This window comes from Geospiza fortis, unplaced genomic scaffold, assembly GCF_000277835.1.
Source record: "Geospiza fortis unplaced genomic scaffold, GeoFor_1.0 scaffold130, whole genome shotgun sequence".
NCBI classification, from domain to species: domain Eukaryota; kingdom Metazoa; phylum Chordata; class Aves; order Passeriformes; family Thraupidae; genus Geospiza; species Geospiza fortis.
Window position 1 is genome coordinate 11956105 of NW_005054300.1, and position 11588 is coordinate 11967692.

At 39.5% G+C, this 11588-nt stretch overlaps 1 protein-coding gene across 50 annotated transcripts in view; it reads right to left on the reverse strand.

Moving 5' to 3' along the window:
* SORBS1 (sorbin and SH3 domain containing 1) overlaps positions 1–11588 on the reverse strand; it is a 121523-nt gene that overhangs the window by 37644 nt on the left and 72291 nt on the right. For 17 of the 50 annotated variants that reach the window (XM_031063252.1, XM_031063191.1, XM_031063145.1 and 14 more), the window contains 8 exons: positions 10501–10642; positions 8366–8395; positions 7038–7213; positions 6205–6268; positions 4997–5071; positions 4610–4672; positions 755–802; positions 517–640 (listed from right to left, as the gene is read on the reverse strand). In XM_031063252.1, the coding sequence (XP_030919112.1) occupies positions 517–640; positions 755–802; positions 4610–4672; positions 4997–5071; positions 6205–6268; positions 7038–7213; positions 8366–8395; positions 10501–10642 (722 nt within the window). The remainder of the gene's footprint in view (positions 1–516; positions 641–754; positions 803–4609; positions 4673–4996; positions 5072–6204; positions 6269–7037; positions 7214–8365; positions 8396–10500; positions 10643–11588) is intronic. The other 33 variants (XM_031063203.1, XM_031063081.1, XM_031063258.1 and 30 more) reach the window with 3 other exon arrangements.

Genomic DNA, 11588 nt, shown 5'->3' on the forward strand with positions numbered 1-11588 from the left:
TACATGCATTCCTTACTGTTACAAAAAGGTTTAAAAAAACCAGGAGGGAAGTCAGCCTGAAGATCAGAAATTACACTGCTGACTAGAACCTACCTCAAGAAAGTTCATATGGGTAAGACTCCTCAGAGATGGAAAATGTAACTAAGTTCTTACAATTATCACAACTTGCTTGTATTCTGAGGTACCTTTACAGAGTCACACTGAGCCAAGAGTTTCCACTGTGCCTATGTGGTAGGCACTGTATAAGCATGACACCCAACTCTTGACCCAGAAGGAGACTATGCAACAGACTGTGTGATGCCTGATGGAAAAGACAGACAGAATGGGGGACTGGGCTGTGACAATGAAGGAGTCCACTGCCACCTAGTAAAAGACTCAGAGTAAAAACTACATATCCAACTGCCAAAAAGTTTAACTGGAGTTGTGGACCTAAGGCTTCCACTTTTAACCCCTTCCCATTGACAGTTTTCAGGTATTCTTCCAGAGCTGATCTATATACAGCTTAGTTCAGATCACCTTTCTGGGCTTGACTTCAGTGATGAAGCACGGTTTGGCAGTGGCAGAGTGGCAGACCTCTTCACAACCTTCTCAGAATCTATATTGTCCATCTCACTCTTGGAGCGGGGAACTTGGGTTCTGCCTGTAGGAGAAATCACATATAGGAATATTGGTGAACTGGATAGGAGGCCAATAAATACATGCTTTACATGCCCTTTCTTTTTGACAGATTAAACAAGAAATGTGAATTACTTACTGTCCTCGGAATAGGAATAACGAGGAGAGAATGAATCAGAATCTTCATCTGAAAGACAAAAGCATTTTGCGAATGAGTTGAAAAAGCCCCAGAGAAAAACCACCAGAGACCCTTTAATTTCTTCTACTAATGCATTCACCATAATTTGAGTGATATGCCCCATACTTACCACAGGGAGAGGATCCTAAAGAATAAAATTCCAATGAGGTTAAAATTGCATTTGAAAATAATTCCTAGATTAGATATAAATATTAATATACTATTTACACTAATACTTTTCTCCAGGCTCTCAAAGTTCTTTAGAAAATAACCCCTTTTTATCATAAAACTCTTCTACAGCAAGGGTTATAGATCCACTTTATCAAAAGCTGAGAGATAAATAGAGGATCCAAAGTCCATAGTATATGATTAAAACAATTCATTAGGTACTAAACATAATAATACAGCTGAGGAGCCCTGCTGACAATCACATATGGTTCTTGTATTTAGAATATTCTGTATATTCTTGTATCAGAATATTCTGTGATTCTGTGACTGCACCATTTGCATTGCCTTCCTTTGGATGCTATTAGATAGCACAAAGGAAGGCAATGAAGATGGTGAAGAGTCTAGAGGTGAAGCTACACGAGGAGCAGCTGCGGTCACTTGGTCTGTTCAGCCTGGACAAGAGGAGACTGAGGAGAGACCTCACTGCAGTTACAGCTTCCTCTGAGGGGAAGAGAATGGGCAGACACTGATCTCTGCTCTGGGGTGACAGTGACAGGACCCCAGAGAATGGCCTGAAGTTGTCGGGGGGGTTTGGGTTGCACACTAGGAAAAGGTTCTTCACCCAGAGGGTGGTCAGGTGCTGGAACAGGGTCCCCAGGGAAGTGGTGACAGCACCTGACTCAGCCTGACAGAGTTCAGAAAGTATTTGGACAATGCTTTCAGGCACATGGCGTGACTCTAAGGTGTGTCCTGTGCAGGGTCAGGAGTTGGACTTTGATGATCCTTGCAGGTCCCTTCCAACTCAGAATACTCTGTGATTCTGTGACTGCAAAGAGAATTGTGAGCCAAAGTATTACTAATATCTCTGCAAAGAAACTACTCAATGTGACAGAGAAAAAGACAAAAACAAAGAAGATGAAGCTAGAATCAACTGGATTAAAAAAAAAATTTAAGAAAGTGTTATGTGAATTTAGTCATGACAATCAACAGCTTGAAACAACTTCTAAAGTTTCTCTGATGAAGGACATTGATCAGATGCTACAGCCAATCTCATCTGCTGGAAAAAAACAATTTGGCTAACACAGATGACCTGAAGTTGCACTCAAGCCTTCATTAAGCCTTTCAGGAAGGCTCAGGGTAGTCTAAACCTCTAACCTATCTGCTTTAGTTCTCTTGGTGAATGAATTAGAAGGTTAAAGATCCAAAATGATGGTTATTGTGTCTTTGGATGTCCATCATAACCTTCAGGTTAAGAAGGCCAACTCCCATTTTTAAACCTTACTGATGAAAACCAAATACCCATATTACACTGAACTGTTGACAAAAATGACTGGTATTCTTAAATACAAGTTTGATTTACTCAGACAGAAAAATATTTGCTAAATCACAAAACTCAGTAGTTCCTACAAGTACAGATAAACGAATGTCTAAAACAACTTTCACGGCTATTCACCTCTAATCATCTTCTTTAGTGCTGTTAAAAAATAAAAGATAATTATACTTACTTACTTGAAGAGAAATATCAACATTCATTATAGCTTGTCATTCAAACAAGAAAAACCATACAATAAAAATTCACTTCAGATAATGGCTATTTTCCTATTTCTTATATTCTAATATCTACAATAATGAGGAGAATAGCTATGTTTTGTCTCTGAGTATCTTATGAAGAAGAGTGTCTACATTTATTTTCTTTTTGTACAAGAAATACAAAAACAGAAATCTGGAGTGGTTTGATAACACTAGAGAGTAAATCAGAATTGAGCATTAAAACAACATCATCTGTTTCTCAAAGCTTCATTCTATCCATGGGACTCTACATCTCAAAGCAGGTTATCACAAGTTTGTAACTTCAAAATCTGATTCCTTTAAAGAAGAGAAGCTGTTTCCCTTTAGGTGGTAGAGAATCTGCAGGGTTGGATTTAATTTCATGGATTGGACATATTCTGTATGGTTTCAGAAACACTGAATATATTTTTGAAGGGAGCCCAGATCTTGATGTTTCTAGGAGATCTTACACATCAATCCATTCTGACATTAATTGTATGAAAGTGAGGCTCCAATTCATCTCTGTATAAACATTGCCACTGATTATGGATCTTTGAGTGTTTTCTAAACATGAAACATGTCCTTCAACCCCTCCAACTCTTCTACATCATCAAATACTTTGTATTTCTTATCAAGAAAAGAATCCAAGCAAATATTAGAGAAATGTTTCCCAATATATTGAGAATAAAAATTAGTGTTTAGTCCAATAAAATCTCAACCATATAAACCAGCAAATTACTTTCATATGCACATTTCTAAGTGCATAGGAGACATTTATGGGAGAACAGACTCTTTAATATATTGTCATCATGGAGTTTGAAAACTATGTTAGCCTAGAGGAGTAAAATGGATTTTCAAACCTCATTATGAACAAGGAAATATTCTCTGTAAAATGCTTTTATCCATTAATTACTGAAACAGTGTCTCTCATACCCATACCAACATACCATTCTGCCAAGAGAAAATCACTTAACCTGCATTACAATTTCCAAGACAGGGCTCTTCACCTAATATATTTCACTAAGAAATTATTAAGTATCTTAGATACCTGTATGACACTTCATCCACATTCATTTTAACAGTGAAATACATCTTACATTTCCTTGCCTTCTTTGAGTATCTCAGCTCATACTACATGCTTTCTTCTTACACAATACCCACCAGATGTTTAATACAAATATTGAATAAAATGGTTAATTAATAGTCTCACCAGGGCTGCCTTGAGGCACAGGCTAAGTAGGCAAGTTCCTAGATTGCGGGACCTAAACTGTCACCAAAGCGCCAAGCCAACAAGGCTGTCACCAACAACTTCCCAATCAGGAAATGTCTGAACATCCAACATCTGCAGCAGATTCCAGTGTTTCTCATATATAAATATTTTGCACAGTCACACATTTATCACTGCAACAGGTGCTGTTTCACCATCCCTGAAATATGACTGCTAAGTATTCTGATTTGAATATGAAGTTTAAAGGAATCTGCTGAGCACATGAAGAGATAAGGTAAAGACAGTGTTATTTCAAGTTACAAGATGTGCTGATGAATCCAAACTCTGTCCTTGCCTAGATATGCCGAGTGCACCTAAGACCAGCCCTGAACCTATGCTATCAAGTTATTTTTATTTTAAAAGACTACACTAAGGGACTGATCCAAAACCCACTGAAGCAAGTAGCCTTTTCACTAATATGCTTCAGTGACATTCTGGGTCTGGCCCTAATGCTATGTTAATGTTAAAAACCAAAAGCAAATAATTAATAAAAATTATTGATTTGGAAGGGCTGGGGGGAGAAATCTCAGTTAAACCCATCTTTAAACATAAAGTCAGCAACCTAGACATGTTAAATAATCACTGCACACGCAACTGAACAGTGCAGAAAACCAAGCAAACCCCGAGTTTGCAGCATTAGTCAAATACTAGTTACAAAGCCAGAGGAGCACTGCAAAGCCAAAAAGGCATCATACAGTCAAGGCAATGCTTAGAGTGCAGCAAATCATTATGAGGCAGCATAAAGCTCAGCAACTAGAAAAAACTCCAGGAAGAAAATAAATTGATAAGGCAGCATTTGCGCAGAAAAAATAGATATGGACCTTAATTATTACCTTCAGAGATAGGACTAGGAGTAGACGCAGGAAACTGGTATGTAGGAGAATAAGGATTGTCTTCTGCAGCAGAGAAAAGCAGTGGATTTTGAGACTATCCACAGTGAAGTGGAGGTTCTGCTTCATTCCCCAACTTCTATCACCATATGATTTTATTCCCTACTTTAATAACACTAGGGTAAATGGTATCATACTTTAAAAGAGATTAACGGATTAGCAAAGATTTAGTTATTTTATGCATCACACACAAGAAGGTATACTGGGCATAACTGAATTTCCAGGCAGTGTAACAGAAAACTAGAACCTGAATCTAGTTATTATTAGGGCACTATAGTACAGTTAACTCAAAGCACAAGACAACAGATACTCTGACTAAACTTCTGGTACCTTCAGTTTTTTGCTGGATTTCAGGAAGTTCAGGAAATGTGTAGGTAGGGCAATAAGGGTTTTCTTCAGGATTGTCTAAGGAGAGGAACATGATTTGCAAAAAAGAACAGAGAGGACAGATTTTAAGGGGAAGAAGGGCGATCCAAGAATCCATTCAAGCTGACTACAGTCCCTCTTGTGCTGATGTTCTAGCATGACACAACCTAGAAAGCCTCTTTGTTCATTGCTGCCTTGCATGTCTGGGCCTTGGGAGAGATCCTGGAAGCCAAGGGGACTGAACTCATTCTCATCCATCTGAGCATGGGCTTTAGCTGAGCTAAAGAACCTCTGTTAGGAGCAGCAGGATTAGGAAATAGTTCAACTCCTCCTCATCCCGTCCACCACAGCACAGCATTTATCTAGGCATAAAGCTCATCAGGACAGCACCTGCAACAGCAAATACAGCTCCAGTGTTGCATGCTCTGCATTTGGTTCCAGAAGCACAGATCTGAGCTGTGCTTGCCTGCGTGTCAGGCTGTTCAGAGGGTTCAGCTTGCAAGTGCTACTGCAGCCATTTCTCACACAGAAAAATGTGAATGTATCAGCAGTCAGGCATAGAAGTGCCCCAAGGTGGGAATCCCCTGAGAGTTCACCACTGTGAAGTTTGTAAGTGCTCACCACAATTCTAGGTTTTCAAGGGAGAAAGAGTAGGTTTTGAAAAAGCAGAATTCAGATTCTGAACTCACCAAAAAATTAATGGAAACCCTTCCACTGGTTTCAGTGAACTTCAAATCCTGCTTTGTTGTGCAGGTACTAAAGTTTAGCAGTGTAAAAAGTTTCCTCTTATGCACAGAGAAGTTTCAGAGATAACCTACTGTATTTTAAGAGTGTGTAAATTGGGTTAGTTGGTAAAACTGGAGTTCAGGGATCTATTTTCCCTTAGTATGGAATTATTATCAGCTTTTCTGGTCTCAAATAGTATAGTTGATTTCATGAGGGCACTGCAGTTCACCCTTCAGAACAGCTCAGACCTTCCTTTGGACTCCATTGTTCTCCTACCTTCGACTTCAAAATTTCAAATACATTGGTTGAGTTCCATGGTGCAGAGCACACACTAACTAAAATTAAATGCTTTTATTCAACATCCAGTAAAATTCTTCATATGGATGAAACAAAATGTCATCAAGATGGTCTTTTAAAGGAAATAAAAACCATCTGTGCTACAGTACCTCTATTTAGCTTGTGGATCTGTTTGAACATCGTCTTGTACCAGTCCTTCGATCTGTCTGTATTCTGTTGGAAAAATAAATATACATAGAAATAATCAACATTGACTCTACCAGCCTTTCAAAGTTATCACAAATCTTCCAGCAATGAAAAAAAATTACACTCTATGTGAAAGCTGCATCATATGAATATCCTGAAATATTAATTATTTCACTCAGATATATCATCTCATGTGACATTTCATTCAAGTAAGTAATAATGTAAAAGCTTTGCAGAGGCAGGGTGTAACCTCTCTAGAACTGTAGATTGTACGAAATATTTTGTATATTAATCTGGTTTGACATCCAAACTTAAAAAACTTCCCTTTTAGTCATATGTTTTAGTCATATGTACCAATTTCCTAAGTATTCAGTGGACAGTTAGAAACATTGAGTGTTTAAGTCATTCCAGAAATTAGTTGTAAGAGTAGGTCAATAATTCCTTTCATAAATTCCCCTGAACACTGAATGAATGTAATCACATATAAAAGAGGTATCTGCCTCTAAGATGGCTAAAATGAGACAAAACTCCCCTTCCGCTGCTAGATGGGAAGGAAACAGAGGAGCAGAAAACATTATTTTCAAATATTATAAGAAACACTAATTTTTAATTTTCTTTTTCCTGAAGCAGCTGAAATAGGTCATAGATAGCAAATGGAATAATTCATCTTAAATTATATTGGAATTAGAATTCTATCTTCTCTTAAATCTCTGCAGCTTTAGTGAGTTGCCTCAGTGCTAAGGTAGGCAGAATGTAGCCCAGGCTTTGTGCACCAACCACATGCTCAGTGTTTTACCCTCAGTGGAATTCCAATGTCATCGACAGAGGTATCAGCCATGTAGGGAGGGCTCCTCACAGTGCTTCTCTTCTCCTCCACTGCCCTCTTCTCACTTGGCACAGCCTCCTGAGCCGGCTTGTCCCGCAGAAGTGCTGAATCAACTCTGTCAGAAACTAATCTGTCTGGCACTGAATCTGGAAATGACAATGGGGGATTTTTATCTCATCCCAGCATTTCACAACATGACCATATTGGGCTCTTTTAAGGCAAAAATTCTAGCAAGTAGTTGATGAGACAGACTGTCACTGCTGGTTGTGATTAGCAGCTACACTGAAGGAAATCTCCCAAGAAAATGCTCAATGCCAGCAAAAGCAGACGAGCATCTCTCAGGCAGTTACCATCACACATCTCATGACAGTCTCAGCTGTCATATAAGACAATAATTTTGGTTTCAACAATTGTTTCTTTTGACTAATTAATAACTCTACAATGTCAGTCTTCATCAAAAAGCACCTGTAATACAGTCTCCTGTACATCTTTTTCTGCCAATTGCAACCTAAATGTGGTAGTGGTGCACTACTTTTTAACAGATTGCATTCACCTGTCTGACAGTTCCATTTGTTGCAGATGGTATATGATGTTTCCAATTCATTTCCATGCCCTAATCAGAGTATGTAAGCAAGAAATGTTGTTTAAGCATACATATGACATGATTGCACAGGAGTCTGCATAAAGATGGAGGTAAATAACTAATTTCTTCAGATTGCCTTGCTTCCAAATTGGAATTCCTTGACACTGCCCAACTGACACACAGAGGTAGCAGCAGGCATCACCAAGGGACTTCAGATTGTTCTGATGCTCTGCAGGGCTGCAGCACAGAAATCCTTTTCTACACGGATTTCCTGCAGAGGAAACACCTGCGATTTCAGTCTGCCTCATCAAGACTTTTGCAAATCCTATAATTTTTACATCACTTCATGCACTGAAGAGAGAAAGATATGTTTATTCACATGCACATCACCATCCTGCCCAAAGCCATTAAATGTGTAGAAATCTGATAGGGTCAGACAGTGGAGGAAAGGCTCGTGCATAGCAATGCATTGATCTGTTGGTACCATGAGCAAACACAATTCTGCCCTGCAAAACTCAGAACGAAAGGATTTTTGTTTAAAAGCTCGGTAAATTTTATGACTTAGGACAAACAGATGAGTAATTTAGGTGTTTGGTATATTTCTTTGCAGTTCCTGGGCAGTGTGTTTGCTAAAGGCACCCCACAAGCTATCAAAGCAGCAGCTTTGCTCCAGCAGAGGCAGCAGCTGGAGGGTAGCAGACCTTTCACATCATACCTGCCAGGCTACTAAGCCTTTTTTGCTGTTCTGTGGTAAAGGAAGAAACAAAACAAAAAGAAATACAGGACAAATGTGTGAGACATAAACAGCAAGTGCTCTGGTGCTGCATTTCTGACAGGCAAGAAATACACTGTAGAATGATAGCAGTTGCTGGAGAGAATCTGTTTTCAAATACCCTGCCAAAGTGACAGCCCATGGTCCCTTGTCCACGCAGCAGCCTCGTGGGATAGCATAAACCTCATGATGCAGTGACCAATACATTTGCAAAGAGCACTTGTATTTAAATTTTCATTTTTTTCTTAACATCAGAATAAACATCAGAATATTTAAAGAATAAAACATTGGACAGGAGACAATTTGAAAACCAGTAAAAATTCACATAGTCAAGGAACTTGATAACTAACCCTGTTACCATTACCATGAAGTACATTTAGAAATAATACTGCTGTAGCATTTCAAAGGGATATAGGAAAGGCTAAAGTCATTGTTGGTGCTTGCTGGGTCTCATCACATATTACTGAGCCACAGATTCAATGACTTGTGCACAGACACAGCTTGAAGGCTTTGGTTCTTGAAACAGTCCCCTTGGTTAGAGGCTTTTCATTAACCAGTTCCTAGACTGGAGTATCTGTGGTATCTCAGCAGTTTTCACCACCCTAAAGTTAGTGCTTCCTAAAAGGATGTCCAAATGACTTATCCAAATCACAGGGGAATAAACCAAGAATGCTTAGCACTCTGTTCTCTGCTTTTTTTTATTCCATAGCAATTAACTCTTTTCTTTAAAGCATGAAAGCCATTTAAAGAGAATAAAATATTTTACTGACATAAAAAGCACAAACAGTTTTGAAAACTCATACTGTTAGAGCACAGATTAAAAGACTTTAATACATTAAACACACCTGTTATATATTTATGATAAACCATGCCATGCAATGCCTGAACAGGAAATATCTGTGCTTTGGGGTGGCATAGAACACTTGCCAAGCAAGTCTGCCATAGTAACAAACCTCCAGGTGTGTGCTGTTTTCTAGAGGAACACACCTTCACCACATATTTGTACTAAGTGGATCATCTCAGCAAGGAAGACTGGTATTTCTCCTTGGTGTAGCTCCCTCACCAATACCTCTGAACTTGGATCTTTAGCCCCAGCCCTCTGCTCTGCTGACCACTGATGGCAAGCTGCTCCTGCAGATAATGTTCACCCAATAGCTACCCACATAGGAAAAAAAGCCCTACATGCACTGGGTAAAAGGAAGGGTCAGCACTCTGAGCCTTTGAAAAGGTAAGCCACAGCAATAGTGGGTAGATTCCTGGAGCTTCCCATGTCCACTAGAAATCAAGGCAAACTGGACTGCATCTCTGTGGCCTGCTATAAGCTATGGCCTTTAGTGCTGCACAATGAAATGGGAAGCTGTGGTAATGCCAGCCATCAGGAGAACTAAAAAGGAGGAGCAAAGTTTCCCTCCAAATCCAGAGGTAAAGAGATAGAACTATCTATTCAGCTTGTGTGAGAAAGGTGTTGATTCCTGGGAGTTCTCAAACAAGGCTGTTTTGCTCATTTGCAAATCCAGAGCTCAAGGATTACTGCAATACGAGTTTGAGTTGATCCAGTTACAGGCAGAGGAAAAAATTACCAAGATCAAACTTGTGGGCAAGTAGATTATTTACTATTGAGTAAATTCTGCTATAAATTCAGAGGTCAAATCTCTTCCACAGTAATAGAAAATACAGCTGCCTTTACACTGCAGTAGCTGAGAAGTAGCACATCACCTTTTCAAGCTATCAAGCTACCTTTTTTCTACAGACAGATATACAGGAGCATACAATCCTTTCCACCATGACAAGACACCTGACAGCTGTTACCTTGCAATAGCTTATTCATATGTCCACAGCCCAGTTAAAAACCTCTCCCCAGCCTCGAAGAGCTTCTGACCCACAGGTTTTAATTAGAAAAAACTTACTGCTCTCACTTGCCTGTTTTATGTTCCAGTCACTAAGACTATTTTGAGGCAACTTTGTTAGTTCTTAGTAATCTGGACCCAATTATCAACAGCACACACATTCTCCAGTTCTTTGTAGCATAACAGTTTGCTCATTTTGAGCCAAAATTATCTATATGCAAGTCTCCTTACCTCGATTGTGCTGCAACAGGACAATGGTGGGATTGACAATTGTGGTAGAAGGATAGGCAGAGGCAGACTTGCTGATGGAAGTGATGGAGGTTGGATAGTCAGTGCCAGGCTGAGGCACTTCATTTAGCACAGGACCTGGGTCCTGGAAAGAGGAGCAACACATGATTAGCAGCATGCCAGTGGTGCTACACTGGGAAAATCTGGGGAAAACCCCAACAATTTAGGCTGAACAAGAAGCATAATCACAGCAAATTTTAGTAAAAAAGGCATAAGCACAAGTATTACCCTGCTCCTTGTAAATACCCTGCTCATTGTTAATGAAATTAGTTTGCTAAGGCAGTACTATAGTTATTTGGTGTTGAGTTTCACAACTCCAACCCCAAAGGAGGGCACTAAGTTCATCTAGCAGACACTTTGGAGCAAACACTAGGTGTCAGAAATGAGCAAATCTAATTTGGGGAGTGGGGAAGATGCAGACATCTTTCCCCTGATACATCCACACACAAACATTTGTTCCAAGAGTATTCCTTTCATAGCAAGTCAGACATGCAAAACTCATGCAATTCTGGAATGAAACAGTATTACTGCAGCTGGTTTGGTAAGAAAAGTCTAAGGAATTAAGTTAGCCCTGTCACTTAGGAGACAATGTGATACCTACCTGACTAAAGTAATGACATAAAAAGGCCCCAAAACCGACAGAGGGTAACAAGTAGGACTGTAGTAAGGAAGATGGATTTGCTGCTGGAGCACAGAGAAGGCTGCTCTTGCTCTCCTAAAGCATCCAGCTCCATTATTTGCTTATTTCAAACCCACCTATAATATCACCACTGCTCAGGCTGCTCTGTAGAAATACAGGCTGTGTCTGCAGGGAGACTTTGAAACCTAGCTCACCTTTGAAAAGCCTCAGTCCATGGATATTGGACTTCTGGTGGTGGTAAGGTGGCTAAAATAAAGAAGAGATGATGACTAAAGACTGTGTGTGCATCAGCTTACACTGAGATTTTTCAAAGCCTCTTAAGGAATTTGGACACACAATTACCCTTAATGGGGACGGAGCATCCAAACAAAGAGAATATGCGACAGCAAAC